Source organism: Cavia porcellus, unplaced genomic scaffold (assembly GCF_034190915.1).
Source record: "Cavia porcellus strain 051 isolate PalLab524CR breed Dunkin Hartley unplaced genomic scaffold, mCavPor4.1 scaffold_13, whole genome shotgun sequence".
Taxonomy (NCBI): Eukaryota; Metazoa; Chordata; class Mammalia; order Rodentia; family Caviidae; genus Cavia; species Cavia porcellus.
Window position 1 is genome coordinate 56,032,404 of NW_026947496.1, and position 19,498 is coordinate 56,051,901.

At 40.7% G+C, this 19,498-nt stretch overlaps 1 protein-coding gene across 3 annotated transcripts in view; it reads right to left on the reverse strand.

Moving 5' to 3' along the window:
* Window positions 1–19,498, reverse strand: part of Pdzrn3 (PDZ domain containing ring finger 3) — a 234,201-nt gene that overhangs the window by 18,973 nt on the left and 195,730 nt on the right. For all 3 annotated transcript variants that reach the window (XM_005008578.4, XM_063260254.1, XM_063260255.1), the window contains one exon: window positions 1,039–1,286. In XM_005008578.4, coding sequence (XP_005008635.2) covers window positions 1,039–1,286 — 248 coding nt within the window. The remainder of the gene's footprint in view (window positions 1–1,038; window positions 1,287–19,498) is intronic.

The window sequence follows — 19,498 nt, forward strand, 5'->3', positions numbered from 1 at the left end:
ACATGTGCTCACTCTAGCTACTGAGTTACTCAGAAACCCAGCAGATACCAATCAGACAAAGGTTTTTCCTGAAAAAGGGGAAGATGCCCTTTCACACAATGCAGGTCAATTATCTGAACCCAGCTGGAGCCAAAATGGTAAAAGCCATGTGAAAAGCTATGTCTAACTGGGCCTCTTTAAGCCAGCAACCTGTTTTGGAAAGTTTCTTACTCTTTGTTCTTTCCTCTTTTATGCCTGTGAGGCACAAAATAACCATCACTGCTCCTATTTATTATGAACATAACATATGCCATGTTGAGAACTTTCCATGCATTACATCAGGTAATCCTTCAATAATTGATAATATTTTATGCCCATTTTAATGCAGCACAGGAAAAATAAAGTCCAGGTAAATAAAGAAAATGAGTTAAGTTCACTTCTAGAAATTAGTTTGACCATCAGTATGTTTGACTGGAACACTCTGAACTACTGTCTCTGGCAGAAAGTAAGGTAAGAGTCATTTGTGAAGAAATTAATGCAGTATGTTAAATCATAGCTGTTATTTAATTGGTATATGCAGTACTGATATGAAGCAGTAACACATTGGCTTAGTGCATGGATATGGGTTTGAAATGCTACCCAAGGAAGCAGAATCCATAACCTTCAGGGCTCTTTTTATACTCATAACTTACTTTCTTGTGTATTTAAAAGAACGATCAGCATTCCCTCTAGTGATAACTACAAAATCTCCAAATTACCATTTGTGGTGATTAAATTTTATTTCAAAACAACTTTTACAACATTTGTAAGTAATTTTGTTCTTAGAGTATAATTTGAATAACTCTGCTCCAGGGTTATAATAAAGTCATTAATATGTCAGAGCCTTTTTGAGCAGGACTCGATTTATTGCCTCTATAAACAATAAAGTTAAACATGGGGAACTTGGAGGAAAATTATAAGATGCATTAATTTTTTCACTATATGGAAGGCAGGATGTCAACTTTGCCACAGTTATTTGCCAGACTTAACATGTTAAGGAGTCAGGGTTAGGTTACTTACTCCTCTGGCAGGAGATAGGGGTCTAGCACAGGCGGGCTGGGAGAGGACATCTTTGTCAGGGCCATGATGTGCTCGAAGGTGATGTCGGTCTGGGTGCCTGTGTCCACCAACTGTGACTCCGCTGGAAGGGTGAACATTTTGGTCCGAGGTGTTCTCCTTAACACCTGTACCACAATGGGCTCCTTAGCTGTTTTAAAAGCTTCCACAGCCTGGTCATGAGTTGCTCTGGATAAGTCTTTACCATTGACCTGTTGACAAAGATTTAAGGTTGGATGGTTACAATTAAGTAGTTACTGGAAAAGCAGACATATGTCTTGAGTGCTTGTGGGAGAAAACAGCCGAATGGAAGATGCAGAGGTGTCAGAGAACTTCAATTCTCTATGTTCTGGTTTCCCAAAGAATGCCTGGTGGGCAGAGGGTAAGACTGGAGGTATACAGATCTGACATTAAATAATAAATCTCACAGCAGGGAAGCCTTGGCTTTCTAGTGGAATGTCTTTAATGCAATTTCATCACTTGCTAATCTTGCATGTGATAGAAAAGACCAGCCTCAGGCTTCCAGCCTTTTCAGGCAATATTAGCTAACTAGAAATTAATTACATTGTTACGTTCTCATGGTGTGTATTTCTCCACTTTTTGTCAGGTGATACTAGCCCTCCTTTTATGGAAGTAATATGCAGTTTCCTCCTAAATTTCATTCATTTGCTTTTCCTTAAGAAGTCCATTGAAAACAGTAAATGATGGTACTCTATGGGCCATAGTGGAAGCAGCAAACATCATAGAGAAGAAATTCAAATAACCTGTGTCTAAGGACAACAGCAGACTGAATTGCTATTTCTTTCTCACTATGTACACTGCTTTGCAGTTAGTGCTGCTGCAGCACCAAAACCTGTATTTATCCTGAAGTCTACTGCATGATTTCAGTGAAGATTCTCCTCACTGTTTTGGGAAGAAGGCGGGTCCAAAAGTATGTACACCTCTTTACAGCTTCTCCTAAGCCACAAGTGATGTCCAGAATTCTGCCAGTGGTACCGTCAATGCTAAATCAACAGAGCTCTATCTGCAGAACCACCTTATACAAGATAAAACAGAAACTGGAATCTAGAATGTGAAATCATTCAAAGCATCATGCACAGCCAACAATCTATCCTCCTCTTTATTCTCATCCAGAAAATACAGTATGTGCAGATAGTTCGCTGACATTGTATGATGGGGTGTATGAAACTTGTCAGACTCTGGAATTTTTTTTATTCTCTGTGTATTTGGTTGGCTCTTTAACATCAAATTTAAAATGCTGGTATATAAATGACATTCCACAGAATATATTGCTGCATAAGCTCCCTAACCTCTCAGATCTTCTGAAGAGAATACTGCCTTATTCCAGCAGCTTCACATGGGAGGTGCTGAGTCTGAATGTGATAAATTGACAGTCCATTCTTTAAATATGCAGGCATTAGCATTTATTTACAAAGGCCAAAGTGTGCAAGAAACCATAGCAGTCCCTGCCTGGCACATAGCTTCCCACTTTTATTCATGTCATAGCATGCTGACAGTTATTCCATTCTGTTGAGGTGGGGTGCCCTGACTTCTCTTTGTCCAAGCAGAACGGTGCACTGACTGTATCACTGTTCCCTCCCCTATCCCTTCCCTAAGAACACCTCTTAGGCTGAAGTATGCTGTGGGTAACTGTTGGGTTGGAAACTAGACATCAGATTTGTTCCTGTGATGAAGCCTACATGTGTCACTGGAGGTAACAGTGACTGGGATTCAATCCACTTTAAGTAATTTACTTACATCATGAGGGAGGTGGACAGAAGAAAAGCTGGGTTACAAAAGGACTCAAGTGTGTAGGTAAAAAAGGGAGTATCTGTGTCACCGAACATAATCCCCTACCTAGAGGATGGAGCCTGGCTGGATTCAACCTACAGCTGTCTATATGCCTCCTTTTTTGTGAAAAGAATAAAAAGACATAAAGAATTCTTCCTAGGTTTCCAAACCCTATTTCCATTATGGCTCCTTTCTTGCTTAAAGCCCAGAACCCCTAGGGCTTGGGCTACGAGGTAATGAAGCAGGAATGGAATGATAAAAAGCAACTGAGTAACTCATGCCCAGGCAGAACAATGAGGTCATGCTTTCTATTAATGTGTGACACCAGGAGTCAAGTACAGGTTGAGTAGCCCTTGTCTAAAACGCTAGGCCTCAAAGTGCTTAAGATTTTAGATTAAAAATCTTTTTGAAGTATTTGCATACGACTTTTCTTCAGTGTAAAATCTGAAAGCCCAAATGCTCTACAATCTGAAATGGAGATGTGGGAGTGGCCAGTGCCACAGTCATCTTGTTCTTTAACGCTTGATACTCACTGGGGAGGGCTTGTACCAGAGTGTTTACTCACAGAGAACTCAGACATCAAGATTTTTGGAAAAAAAAACCAAAGCCAAAACAAACTTCCTTTGCATATAACTAACAGGACTTTGCTGAAAGTAAATAAATGTGAGATTTTCCTTCTATGACGCAGTATCTCACTCTTTTAGTTCAGAACTTTTAGTTCTCTTCAAAAGAAACATATAGCTAAGTGAATAGAAGGGAGAGAATCAGACTTCTAGAGTTTTCCAGTTGAGTCTAACAGAGGAATTCATCCTGCAAGTCTTTACTTTTACAGACACAGTGAGGTTCTCAGATACACACAGGTGAGGTCAGATGCCTGGTCTACAAGGATCCCTCTTACCTGCTACCTCCTGTCTGTTAGGACAGCTCTCCTGTGCTTCCTCTCTGTCAGATCAGGCATCTTTCTCTCTGGGGAAGGACACACGAGGTGGGAGTTTGATTTGATTTAATCTATCAAAAGGCTAAATTTATTCCTTCTGCCTAATGATGCATTTGGATATGGGGGTGTTATGTAATTCCATCTGACAGGTTGAGACGAGGAACTGGCAAGGGAGCTTGAGATTTAAGTTCATTCTTTATTAGTACATGTTTGCAGTACACAATTCGTTTGTCGTGGGCATTTAGTACACTATATAACACACCTTAATTCTTTGTTATCCTCTTCTCCTCTTTTCATCTTTTGGTCACCTTTGCTTTTGCAAAGAATCTACATCCCTGTTTCTATTTTCTATCTCTTATTTTGCTTTTAATTTATTCAAAGTTTCTCATATAAGAAAAACCATTTCAGCTTGTGTCTGATTAACATTACAGTCTTGAGGTACATCCATTTTCCTACAAATAACTCATATTTATCTTTATAGCAGAATAATACTCCATTGTGTATAAATGCCACATTTTCTGTTGCATCTGTTGGTAAACATAGAGACTACTTTCAAGACTTAGCTGTTATGAATTGTGGTGCTATAAACATAGATATGCAGGTGTTATTGTAATTTGATAATTTTGGGAGGATACTTAGAAGAAGAATAGCTGGATCAAATGGAATTTGTATGAGGAATCTTCGTACTAATTCCTAACAACTAGAGATAGGGGTGGCCCTTGTTGGACTTGGGGAAAGTCATCTGCATGCATTTCATGTATTTGTGACAGTAGCTTGGGACCCCAGGTATAGAATCACCTTTAGAGATCAAATTAACACACTGAATAGGGCAACACAGAAAAACAGGAGAATTGAGGTCTCTGGTGATATCACTGCATGAGTGAGCTAACCAAGTTTAGAATCTCTTACTGTAAAGATTTCTTGTCACATTTGACTATGCACTTCATATCCTTGAAGTCGTTTGATTTAGATCTTAACTACCCATAGTCCAAAACATCCTAAGCAGTGTAAATGCTACATAGACATATGGTGCAATTAGGCACAATTACAGTTTTAATTTTTCCTAAAGACTTTCTTCTATCTGTATAAAAGAGTTAGTGAAAATGTACCTCTGATTAGAGGTGTCTCTTAATCAGCTCACTGTTTTAGTGATGGAAACTACTGATTTCCTTTGATGGATTTTTACAAATCAATGCGAGCGCCACTGCCATCATTTGAATGATACTACAAAATGATGTATGCAGGACCCACTTGGATCAGTCTGAACCAAGATTTCCAATGGCAAGGAACTTCCCAGGTCATATTTCATAATGTAGTAAAATCCTGTCTCAGTTGCTTTTCTCTTATTGCTGAGATAAAATACCTGATGCCCAAAATTAAGAAAGGAAAGGTTTAGGTTTATTTAGCTCAGAGTTTATGGAGGTTTTAGTCTATAATCAGCTGATTACAAGGCAGGGTGGCATGGCAGAAGGGCAGCAGTACAAGGGAGCAGAACACAGCAACAGCAAGAGTATAAGGAGTTGGGGAGCGTGAGCCTCTTTTTCCTCTTTATATTGGGATCAGGATACTCCCCCATCCCCCGTGAGTGTAGTGCTCACACCCTCTCCTCACCCTCTTGTACAGGATGGGGCTGTTTACAAAGTGAGAATCTTGGTCCCCTGCTGAGTCACTTCTAAACTTCTCAAATTGACACAATGTAGCAACCTTTAGAGATCACACCAGAGCATCTTCCTGCTTGTACCCTGGGGGGAAGGGGGGGATTTGGAACTTAGGGTAACTGAAATGTCCTATAAGCCATTCAAGGATATTATCAGTGCTATGGCTATCAGTTTCCATAGTAAGGGGTTTCTGACAACTCTGCCCAAGGGAGTCATTTCAGCAACCTAGTGAGATGCAGATTGCCATCAAACACAGTTCAAGTAGTAAACGCCACAAACCAGGGGACCTCTTTGTTTCTTACAGCTCTGATATGGAGTGACAAGTATAGCAACGTCAAGATGTGGCCAGGACTGGAATTCTAGTTCTGGGAATCTGCAAAATAAGTAAAATTACAGCATGATGCTTCTTAGGGTTATGATAAAGTTTAAATAAGATAATCTTATACTGCCTACAATATCAGTAATAAAAATGTATTAAGATACCAATGCTAGGGGAGATCCTGTACCAGAATTGTCTTATTATCCCAGAAAAACACATTCTGGAAATCAAAGAAGCAAATTCCAGCTCAGCAAGCTGGTTTTGAGACCTTTGTGTACAGAAAGGCTTCACATTCACTACACAACTGTGTTCCCAGCTACCAAAATATATAAGAATGTTTTTAGTTCTTGACTTGGAATTCTCAGGGATGGAGTGGGGGTTGCAACAGATAAATTTTACAGGACTTGACCTCTGTCACAACAGCTCCTTGACAAGGTATTTTAGGGATCATTACATACTCTTAAAAGACGATGAGACAAGGCGGAAGTTTACTATCCTAGACGATCCATTTTGCAGCCAAATTTGTTTTGAATTACCTTGTGCACATAACACTTATTACACTGTCATCTTGGAATCCCATCACTGGGAGACTTAGCAAGGTGATGACTCTGGCGCACGCTGTCAGCCAACCGAGAATGACAACCTTTTATTCTCAGGATTAGCATTGCAGCCACATTACACGAAATGGTGCTGATGATCACTGCGATTATAGACAGGATGCACATCCAGTGACGTTTGGCCCGGTCAAATTAAATATCATTAACTCGCCCAATTGAGCAGATTGCCTTTAAAACAGTTTCTGCAGCTCTAAAACCAAGTAAATGGAATGTTTTTGAATAAGAAATGCTGATTGCAAACTTTATCTTTATTATAAATTAAATGACTAAGTTATTCACCTAAGGCTCTGGGTTGTCTCCAGGGACTGAGGTGCAATTATGGTGAAAATCCAATCAGTTAGTCTCAAGGCAAACAACACTGCCACAAATATGACATGACACTAAGGAACTTTAGAGAGGTCCTTTAGTGTGAGATCTTCCGCCGCAAGCCAGACAATTATGTTGAGGGCATGGAATGCAACCTTTCTGGTTGTATTTCAGCTTCTGCATTTGAGGTTCTTACAGCTGTCTTTTATACAGTCAGTCCTGAGAACTAATATGGAGTTGGTGGGTATTCCATTTGGGGGTGAAATTTATTTACTGTGTCGATGTGGTGAGTCTAGTTCCCCTCTTGGCTTCTAGAAGAATCTGCTGGAGTAAAATGAACTTTTGGGAGCCACTCAAGAAGTCCAATGAATGTGTGGTGAGGGGCTGAGATTTACAACTCTTGAGGTATCTGGCAGATGTGGTCCACCTGCTCTGATAAACACCCAGGCTAGAGCTCTCACTATGCCCATAAACCAGAAATATGCTCACTGTACCTATAACCCAGAAAGATGCTCAGTTTTCACTGTCTTACCTAGAAAGTACCACAGAATGCTACTCTCATAGTGTCACCTTGCAACTCCTAGGAGCCCAAACAGCTTTCAAGGTTTTCTGTAACTTGATTGTAAATAATACAGAGGGTATTTTAAAATGTAACATTTGGAGACGACACACCATGCACTCTCCAATTTACATAATGAGTATTTATGGGAGACATTTGGTGTCTGAAGATCGATGTATCACAATCACCTCTGTTTTCCATTACATGTTCGAATGACCCCAGTGTAAAATGCTAATGCAATTTTAAATTCAGCCTACTATAAACTGTGCCCATGGCTAAAATCTAACTTTTATAGGGTTCATTTAATTAAATATAGGGGCAGTGATTTCATTCTGTAAAATATCACACCTATGTTTTCAAACTAATTAAAACTTAGATTCCACTGGAAGGTATAGATGATGATAAACCACACAGAGAAAGTAAAAGGGCTGGAGCCCTGTTATAGGTTGGATTAAAAAAAATCTATTTTCATTTGGAAACCTCCTGGGTGTCTTAATTTATTTCAAATTTATGTTCTGCTCGAGGGCCTGATAAAGGGAAGGCAACTTGTCTGCAATGTAGGTACACAGGCGGTTAAGAAGGGATATAAGTCTTAGTGAGCAAATGGTGTTTAAGCGTTATACTGCTAAGTATGCTTTTTCCCTTTGGAGATCTGCAGTTGTAAACACACTACATTCACATGTATAGGTATCTGGTTCTAACAAAGACCTCAGTGGAGTGTGTACATGAGAAATCCTAATTGTATCCTGATGGTATTTCTACTACTGCATGATCCTCTTTTTCACAAGACTAGATGACTTGCACAGATGATTTTGTAGCCTGGGTAATTTTTTCTTTTTTTTTTTTAATTTAGAGAAAAAAAGCAAAACAGAGGAGTCTTCCTTGTGGCTAATTTAAGTATCGCACATTTTAAAATCCTTCATCTTTTTTCTAAAAATAGAATATATATGCCTACCAGCCTCTGAATAATAAAAGCTTTTATTTAAGACATCATCTAAAACATATACTTTTAAAAAGCATTAAAACACTATAAAATGTTTTCTTCTTAAATATCAACCCCTTCTTAATCAGCACGTTGGAAGCCTTGATGTTATCACCATAAAATTTCATTTTAAGTGACAGTAACACATATCCATTAAACTTAAGTATATTTAGTGAGTATGTACTTCAAAATTGGTAGGCACAACTTTACACCATCTTAAAGCAGGAGCCTAACATAACATAGGAAATGCACTGTGAGTATTTGGAAACAGGGCATTTCTAAAGCCGTGTCCCACTATGTTCTTCTTTAGAATTTGAGTATGTTCTCTAGAAAAAAAAATACACATATACTTACTATGAAGTATTTCTGATCCTAAATTTATATAGAATGATTTGTCAATATGACCACAACAGTATTAAGGAAAGTATCTTCTACCTTATGGAAATCAGAAAGAATGAGGTTCAGAAAGGTCTTGGTGTTTGCCAAAGAACATGGTGGCCGTGACTCAGCTCTTCTGCTAAGTCAGGGTTCTGAACTGCAGGTGAGGCTTCTTCAAGTGAGAAAAGACACCTCCCTCCCACATTCCAAGGACAGGAAGGATGCAAGAAATACCACATTTACAGACCTCAAGGGAAATGCAAATTGCTTCTTTTTCTTGGTCAGTTGACTGTCTGTCTTTCTCTCTTCTCTATATGACCACTGTTCAGGTTGTGCACATTGTGGAGTGAGCTAAGTGCTCAGGCAAGGGGGTAAAAAGAGTGGTAGAATGGTGGGCTACAGCTGTATCCCCAGGGAAAAGGGGTGGAGGTGCTGGAAGGGATGGCAGAGGTCCAGGTCAGGAGTAAATGGCATGGAAAGCCCAAGATGATCTGGCCTCTAGATGCATGAGACAAGCTCAGGGTGCTCAGGGACCTCATGTCCGTACCAGGAATCTGAGCAAGGTATTCTGTTGAGTACGTCCAGACTGAATTATCCCTGGGAGCAGGGATCTGCGCTTGGTGCCCAGTGCTCACCTTGCTATCTGTTGAATGCTGTGTACACAAATGGTGGTGTGAGGTTTCTAACCTATTACCAAGTACAAGCCAAATGTACTTTCCACTTTGTTCAAGATTCCTGTGGCTCTTACCTGCACAGCGATACAGGCTATGATCATGATGTAGATGATCACATGCTTTTGTGTGCATCAACTTCATTGAATTCCATAACCCATTGGGGTTATCTTGTACTGTAAAAGCACACATAGCCACATATGGAGAGAGGGAGGCTTGCTTAGGTGTTTGCAAGTATCATACCTGGAATCTCATGAAAACTGTTTCATTCTGTAACTTCCATTTTCCTGATGCAACCCTCCTGTTGGTCTCATAAATGTCTTGTACAAACATTTATGTATTATGTGTTTTGCTCAGAGACCAAAGGGCTGGCTAACATGACATGTCTATCTTCCATCCTCTGATTATTAGAGAAGACTTGTAGGAGATTCAAGACAGAATCAAAACTGTGGCCATGTAAAATTGAAAAGAATGTTTAAAAGTATGTTTAGTTGGAATCCACTAAGGAGTGTGTAACAACTCACCTGCCAAAAAGAAAAAAAAAAGTATGTTTAAATGATGTTTTATGTTACCTGTGACTTTAAGCTTCAAAATTAGGGCAGATTCTCAAGGACGCAGGAGTTCCATATTAGGGATGTCCACTGTCAAAGTTGAAGGCTGTTGCTTTAGGGTTTCTGTGTCATTTTGAGTAGGTTATTTACCTGGTGACACCTTAGGTTACTTATTTGTAAAGTGGCAAAAAGTAGATTACCAGGTTGATCACAGATTAAGGTTCTGCAGAGAAACTCCTTAGGGGTCACGTCCTGGAGCATAGAGAATGCTACATAAATGTTAATTACTTACAAGCTTCAGTGGTTTTGCGCATTACTAGTAAACCCCCTTGGCCAGATGCTGATACAGTGGAGACAAAGGCTCAGTCACATAGGATAAGAGTGGAGGCATTACTGGGACTCTGGCTGTACACACAGGAGTTTAAATTCCTGTGATACTATTTAGCAGATGTTTGGCTTTGCGTAAACGGCTCCACCTCTGTTTTTCTCAGTGTCCTCAACCAAATATGGTGAATACTTAGCTACATACCTCATAGGCAGCAACTCTCTGATGCAATTAAAAATAGTGCTCTTGGCATAGTGACTATTCAGCTGCTGTTACAACTGTACAAACTTGGGTAAGTCACATAGTGGCTTCCTGTACCTTGAGGATGTAAAGGTTCACTGCAGAGGGGTCAGTGCTGAGCCGGGCTCATGTCACCACTAGCAGCACCATTAAGAGGGATCACTAGCCCTCATCTGGGCTCCTAAATATTCAAATTGCCAAATTTCAGTAAAAAACTATTTTCCAAATATGTCACATAAGAAAACCCATGAAAAGCACTTTAGAGTACACTCAGTCTATGGGAGGGAGGCCTTTGCTGGGAGCTGGGGCCTATTTTAGGATGTGGCTTTCAGAATGTCACACACTGGGTGTCTGCTCTATGTCAGGCCCTGTGCTAAATGCTGTATATGTGTGAATTCATCTTGTCTTCATTCATGGTGAGAAGACCCATGATGAGACAGGTGAGAGTCTTTGTTTCTCATGAAGGAACAAAAAAACCCAAGAAACTAAGCAGCTTCCTGGTAGGTACACAGATTATGAAAGTAGAGATGGGCTTTGAAGCAGGACCACTAGATTTGAAAGTCAGTTTTCCAATCACTGGGCTTCATGGTTGGCGGTGACTTTTTCTGACCTGAGCCAGGAAGCCTGAAGAGCATAGGAGTAGTTAATGGCTGATATCCTGATCCCTGGGTGTGAGGATGTCATGGAAAGGAGCACAGTATGGAGCAGTAGACCCCAGACAAGGAATTGATGCTCCATAGAGAACAAAACTTCTCACCAATGGAGGATGCCTTTCTGCACCTGCTATGGGGAGGGTGTGCGGGCTCTTCCACACACACCAGGTGGCCAAGTCTCCTGACTCCTCCAGGGTCTCACCTTGGTCATGTTATTTGTCCTGGTTTATGTTGGTGGCCCCCAGGCCTCATGTGTTTGCATTATGCATTTGTGACTGGTTCATTGTCTTGTGCTTGGATTGATGGTGTCAGTGCTACACCCACATAGGGGTGAAGCCAGCCTACAATGTAATGGCAGGAAGAAGGTGTGTCTCTCTCTCTTGCCAGTTTCTGCCTTGCTGTTTGCAGCCCCCATGAACTGCGGCCCCACCATGCCACCCTGCCTTAGAGCCAACTGAGTATGGACTGAAACCTCCAAAAACTGTAAGAAATAAACCTTTCCTTTCCCAACTTTGGGTATCAGGTATTTGTCTCAGCAACGAGTAAAAAGTAACTAAGACATCATTGTATTTAAGTAGAGTGAAGGAAACACGCATGTTAGAGCCTAATTTGTCGTAGCTCCTTCATTGCAGAGCAGTACGCAGAGGGAAATCTAATGTTTCCTGCCAACCAGTTTCTTACTAAGCTCTGTCATCCCCTTATCACATTGCATTCTTTGTCCTCTAAATGTCCTACAGGCACTCTGTGAAGCTCTGTGATGGTTATAATTAGGACAAAGTGCTGTCGGTCATTTGTTAAAACAGAAAACAAGAAGAGCAGGCATTTTTTGATGCCCTTGAATCTTCAAGAGAAATAGGAACTCAGCAAATTTTGAAAAAAAGTTTATTGGATATAATGTCCCAAACTCTTTCTGCTTCTCTTTAGATAATGAAATTTTCTCAGTATCCTTAAATGACATAGAGATTAGGTAAGAGCAATGAATATGAGCAACAAAGACAAATAAACTAGAAAACCCCCAGCCCCAAACCAAACAAACCAAAGCTAAAGCTGATTCACATAGAGAGAATTTCCTGGTTTTTGTGGATTTGTGCCTCAAAATCTTGGTGTCACCTAAATAATAGGCTTTGTTTTTTGTTCTTTGTTTTCTATCCAAAGAAATAAAGTTTTGATGTGTGCCACTTAGATCAAAACTGCTTTTGGCTTCCACATAGCTGGCTATCTCAGCTCGTGATTTACAGACCATGTGGTGGGCCTCTCACTGAAATGAGTATGGCAGGATCCTGGAAATAAGTGCTGCAAACAGCAAACCATGATCTTAGCAGTTCACACACACACACACACACACACACACACACACACACTCGGCTGAAAAGATGATGAGTAGTCAAACTACTACTGAATGTTCAAAGAACAAGCAATTTTTTATTTTATCTTTCAATAATCGTAATCAGTTGGCTTATCCATCATCAGTATGACAGAGCTTCTCAAAGACCTCCAACTTCTCAAAAATCATTTAAAAAAGTTGTATACCAGGGATAAACTAATAAAAACAATATGGCCAGAATTTGAAAGGCCCCTCAAAGACTAAAGCTATTTGGCAGCAAAAATATTGTCTTTTGCTTTTCAGAATGAATTAATGATGTCTAGTACGTGTCAGTTTTATTCTCTGTGTACTACGAATTATGCTCCAGCATTTTACATGCAGTTATTTGTTTATATAATTGATTTAATGCTGTTGAGAGTGACCCCGTGTCTAGTGGTGAGAGAAGCCAGAAATGGGAGCTGTCCCCAGGAGGTGACAGTGGGTAAAAAAGATGATACTTATAACCCCACTGTGGATGGAAGGGGTGAGAACTTCCAAGGGCCGAGAAGCTGGAATCCTCCATGAAGTAGAGATGCACAGCACAAGCACGAACAACGAGCAAGAGTCGAGTGGGAGGAGAGAGTATTTCAGACACAGGCAAAGGCATGTCCAAAGGTCCTTTGGCAGGAGAAATCCTGGTGCTTATGAGGGGACCTGTCCACATGCATGAGGATCAGGATGACTGGGGTGCTGTGTTGAGAATGAAGCAGGTGAGCAGGTTCAGATCACTGAGCCTTGGAGACTACCAATAAGGGCTCAAAATTTTAAAAGTTCGTATTGTATATATTTAGGTTATAAAGAAGGGTGTTTGTATGTACAAAATGATTACCCCAGTCAAGCAAATTAAAGTAGCCATCATCATATACAAATACAGTTCCCTTTCACTTTTTCCATTTTTAACTACAGTTAATATTATATTATATACTGGCCAGACCTGGAAGACCTATGTTCGGATGTGTACCTTCTTGGAGACAGGACTTGCTGGTTGGCTGCTGGGTGCAGATGTGACGCAGACCTGTCAGTGCAGAGAGGGGCTCATCAAGTGGAGCCCTCCCTGCCACCACTGAGCACACTGCATTTTCACAGGAAGCTGACCCTTGAAAGGATGGTTTATGTCTGTGTCCCCCAGGCCTCATGAGTTTGCATTGTGTATTTGTGATTGGTTCATTGTCTAGTGCTTGGATTGATGGTGTCAGTGCTCCACCCACAAAGGGGTGGAGCCAAGATGTGATGTAATGGCAGGAAGAAGGTATGTTTTGCTCTTTGCTAGTTCCTGTTTGCTGTTTGCAGCCACCATGAAAGGCGGCCCAGCCATGCCCACCTGCCTGGGAGCCAACTGAGTGTGGACTGAAACCTCCAGAAACTGTAAGAAATAAACCTTTCCTTTCCCAACTTGGGCATCAGGTATTTTGTCTCAGCAACCAGTAAAAAGTAACTAAGACAGTGCCTAAGGGTTATGAACTGTTTCATAGCAGTTTGAGGAACTTCAGCTCGGTCTCCACACATAGCTTCTCTGATTCATTAGAATACTTGCTGAGGTATGAACATCAAGGTAAAATAAATGCAAACTTGAAGTGACCAAAGAGGGTTGGGCTCTGCAGGTACATGGCACCGTGACTGCAGTGCTACTGTTTCTTGGGAGAATCCTGTTGGGTACCTGTGCATGTGAGGACACTGTGCCATCACCTGCTCATTTTTTTGTTGTTTTTTTGAAGTATGAGAGATTGAACCTAGGATCTTTGCACTGAGCTATTTCCATGGCTGCCTCCTTTATACAAATTAATTTTGAGACAAGGTATCATGCTAAGTCACTACATTGCCTAAGCTGAGGCTGAACTTGTGCTCCTCCTGCCTCAGCCTCCTAGAGTGCTGGAATCAGCAATGCGCCTTGTCTGCCTATGCTTGTTGCCTCAGTTTAAGGAATTATTCTTTGCTGGAAGCTTTGTTTCCTAAGTCCGTGGAATTGCATACTTTTGTCTATGCTGAGATCGGACTGTGTAAGAGCAATAGTTTATTCTGCCGGCTGGTTAGAGGAGCCAGAAAGTCTTGGACCACACTTCTTGGCTCAACAGGATACATACTCTATATAATCCTAAAAACTCTGTTCTTCATATGAACTGTCTCATATTATTATTGTTTTAGAGTCATATTTTAAAAATCCAAACCTTTGGAGCTTTAATTTTTGGTATACATCAATGGTTCAAAGGGATATTATGATTTTGTAATTTTCAGCCTTTGCATTTTGAAGATTTTAATAATCTTTTCCGTCTTCTTTCTCCTCATGAGGAAGACACTACAGATTTCAAGCCTACAGTAGCAGCAAAACCCTTGCTGCCCCCCTTGCTGCCCAGGCTTTATGGCAATACAAGCGGTGATCATAATATATGGCAAATATTAAATTTAAAAAATTATTGCAGTAAAAGATGCATTACCAAGAATGATGGGATAAGTAGGTTTGAAGAGTGTGGGGGTAGTGGGAGGGGGATTAAGGGCAATGTGTCTTTTCCTGTAATAAAATTTTAAATTTAAACATTCACTGCACTTTTGAACATCCCTTATGGATCAAACGTTTACAGAAATTGTGACAAATAAAAACATGACAAGGTGCCCTATTCCCCCTTACCCACTAGGTATGTCACCATGTGACTTTTGGCTCTTCCCCAAAGTCAAAATGACCACAAAAGATTAATGTTTTGAATTGATTCAGGTCATTGAGGCAGTCACAACAGCACGACTAGTGACCCTTATGAAGGAAGACTTCTAGAACTGCCTCAGAGGTGGCATGAACAACGGGATGAGTGTGTTTGAGGTGACAGGTGGTGAAGATTACTTAGTGATGCTCTGTGGGTTTTGGGTCTGATCACTGTTTATCTGGCTGACATACAAAGTAAAAGCACAAAACTAATTTGTGTTTGTCCTGATACCTGAAGAAATTCTGTATTTTTAATGAAAAGTTATTGTTCATTTCTGTGGGGAAAATTTAGGCTAGGGGAGAAAATATTTGCCTATTTCTGCAATGCTAAGGTAGTGTTTCTAAATTTAAAAGCAATGCCTAAGGGAAAAAAGTCCTCTATCCTATCAACTCAAAATCCATTTGTAATGTGTATGACTATTCACTTAGGAGGGCTTGCACACAGAAAACCTGGATGTATCTTGGCTGAATCGCAAAAATACTCATAGTTTTCTGAGACCTTTCCTTGAGACCAGATACAACATTTTTCAATAGACTGTATACTATCCATATTTCAGTGGTGACAACTTAGAATTTAATCACCTAATGGTCACCATGAGAAATTAATGCATAATTCTGGAAAATATTGGCTTTGCAGCAACAACCAATGAGAGTAAATGGGAATGGCTGAGCCTAGAGACAACACTGGGGGAAGATTTAGTGCCATTATGAATCAAAAATAAACTTAAGTTTATACTTCTTTCTCAAAGATTTATAAATGTGGCTTACAAATGGCACAAAAAGAATAATGACGACATCCTCAGATATTTATCACCGGTAAAATAGGAAATCAAATGACTCGTTCACTGGACTTCACAGGCATGTAGGGTTTTAAAGTATGACCATATTATAATAATTGATCTTTGTATTTTTGTGATTAAATTTTGGAAAATGAGAATGGTGAAATAATTCCTTACTTTAGCAGCAAAGAACATATGGCTTGGAGAAGTCTTATAGGTCTGTTGAACTGAGCTGAAACTAACAAATGGTGGTAAAGTATAGATTGGGCTAAAAACACAGGACTCCTTATGTGCACCAGCTGACAAATATTGGAAACCAAATGATAAACAAAATAGTTAACACCTCTCTAAAGAAACCACAGATCCTTTCTTGGTCTCAGTTTCCTCAACTGAAGAATTACTCTGGACTTTTTGTGTGGCAAAAGCCTCATCAGCCTGGTACCTTAGGTCCTCCTGGATTTATCCAGATGCCCCACACCTTGCTGCTTATGATTCTTTATAGTCTTTCTAGATGCAATCCCACAATCTCCTACCCCAATAATCCTGTCACATCCTGGAAGTCGGACTTGAACCCCAGATCTTTCCTTACCCCATGAAGACTCAGTTAAAACTTCCTAACTTCACTTTCTAGTTCTCAGAGTTAGCTACACAATAGCATCACCAGTCTCCCCTGCTCTCAAGTCCAGCAGAAGATGGCAAGTGAGATGGACACCTTGTCTATGGTTTAGGTCACTAACCTTGGCAACTTTCAGGGAAAAGTGAGGTGGAATAATTCTGGGGAGGGGTGACCATTATCACCCCTCTATGATATTGAAGAATTACAGCAATAATTACTAAAAAGGGTTGCTTTGGTGAAAGGAGGGAGAATGTAACAGTTCCTAGGGTCAGAAGGCAGTGTGTGGACTCAATCCCTGTAACAGAAAACCTGCAGCATTTTCTAAGATGATTTATTAGACACAGGTAGAATTTGCTCAAAACCTACCAGGAAGAAATCACCTGGGAAAGAATTAATGAACCAAACAAAACACTTGATAATGCAATTAGAGTCTGAGGAAAATGTAGGGGTTTATGAGAGGTGGGGGAGTGCGCATGCATGAGCTTGATTATGTATTTCCCAACCCAAGGCTGGGAAAACAATGTAACAAATGTTTCCAAGAGTAATCAGAGGATGATGATGGGAGTGACATTTACAGTTCTGCTGCCACTGGATAGTTAGCGACTGTGCCTAGCTGGGTGGAAATGTGCTTGCAGCTTTGAGTCACCAAAGTGCGGTTGGGACTGTGAAGAAGCAGTGAGATTGCTGATGGCAAGAACATGGATCCTGCCACTACAAACGGCAGACATCAGCCGCAGGGTCACCGAGTGTTGCTTTAGGCAACAGTAAAATTTCCCCTGCTTTTGTTTTGGTATGGGATTTTTCCTTTAAATCTTAGTTGAGTTTGAAATCGACAGTATATGAAGCTCTTCAAGTTTTTCCTGGACTTCATTTCATCGAACACCATGGATGAGATCATCGCAAAGTGGGTTGTGAATGGTGCCAGGCACTGAGTGTGTCCACGGGACACTTCGGGCCATATACTTGTCCTAATTGTTGTCCTGGGTTTTGCAGACAAATCCTATCTAGTACGACATAGGCTAGCTTTTATTTATATGAATGTATAGGTGTAAATATAGATGCATTTTATGTTTAGAACTGGAAAACAGATGTTCCCTTTTATTAGTTTGGAGAGGATGTGGTTAGTATTTTCACTGTCTTTCCTAAGCGCTTGTTTCTTTAAATATACACTGCAGAGTCTATACCACTATCTATACAGCACTTTTCGGCTTTCCTAAGTGTTTTCATATGACCCAGCTGGATGAGTATTTTTTTAAAATTTGGACCGCCCCCTGGTAACAGAGCACCCTCTGGACACAAGATGACATACAAGACACATGCACATTACAGTATTAATGATGAATGCCTGCCCTCAAAATCCACTAATCCTTCTGCCCTGGGGCTCAGCCTGGCTGATGCAGCCCTGTCTGCATTCCCATGGCTTAGAAAGCCCAGCTTGGTCACTACGACTGGGTTGCAGTCCCCATGTGGTAACACTAATGCTTGCTGTGGCCACCCACCATGCTGCAACTGGCATATTTCTATTTACCTGGTAACATGGCGAATGCCTCTATCTCAGGGTAGAGGACCACTGAGTATGACCAGTGGCTGTCCCCACTTGGCATGCAGGACTTGAACAGATGCCTGAATCACAGCATTTCTCTAAAGTACTGTGTATTTGCACCTTTTCATATTTAAGTCTTGGCCTTTTATACTTCTCCTTCTGAAAGCTCTATTTTCCATGGTTTAAAGAAATGACAGCACCAATGTTAAGTTGGTCTTTTTGGACTCATAACTGTCTTTTTACCACACACCATGCCTCCCTACCCTGGGCATCTTCAACGCATAACTTTGGAACCAATTTTGGGAGCTTTCCACCTCTTCCAGAAACACACAAGTCCCAGCACACTCACACATACGTACATTAGCACTCGCTCGCGCATTCCCGACAGCCTAGGACAGTGGTGGCAAACCACATGTTCTGTGTTTTTGCTTTAAGACAAAAGATGTTTAGGATGATTTTTTTCCTAACTTAAAACCTCAGTATTTAAGTTTCATTGCATCGTTGGCCCCTGTGATGAGTTAGTGGGTTTTGGCTTGCAGTTTGACATCCAGTCTCTACAAAGTTTCATGATTACTACTACTCTAGTAGAAGAAGGGCATATTCCATTTCTTCCAAAGCAGAGGCTAAGGTTTAGAGACCTTTCCACAAGCACAAGAACACTCCAAGTCTCCCCCTTTCAGAAAGGAGGCTCTGAGGGAAGGAAGTCTTCTGAACTAGCCCATGAACAGTGGCTTTTTGGTCTCCGTTTAAGCATACGGTTGGAGTATACCACTGGTATTCAATAAATACTGCCCTTAGGACAACCAGTAATTTGTAGACTGAGGTTACTTACAAATCCTTTTCTTGATTTAAAATAGACACGAGGTGAACTTTCACACTGATATCTCAGTTGAATGTCCAAGTGTGCAAAACTGCCTCCAATTCACAGACAGGAACACTGAGCAGTATTTCTTGCTTTGGTCTTCGTGTGATACTTCTGTAGTAGAACCAACTACATACCACACAGCCTTTATACTAGAGTATGATTTAATTTCTTGTCCCATATCTCTCTAATTGAGCTCCTGAATGGCAGGGACTTTCCTTTCCATCTTGTGGTTGATGCCAGGAATCCTCAAAGGTGCCCCCTGTGTATGTGGAAAGAATCCACACCAGGCACGTCCTGGAGTTAGACAAACCTGTACTTGATCTTTTCTGTACTACCTGTGAGCTGTGTGGCCCCAAGTGAGTCAGCCAACTTCTCTAACCCTCCACTGAGGCATGTGTAAAATGGGTATAACAAGAGTACCTATGTTTTGAGGAGCTGTGTGAGAATTAGCTGGGAGTCTGCATAGAACTCCCATCTGTAGGTGTATGAATATTGCTGGTTAACACCCAACCACTGTTTATTATCTCTCTCATTGTAAGCATGACAAACTCAGTTGCTAGAAATACTCATCTGGGTCTT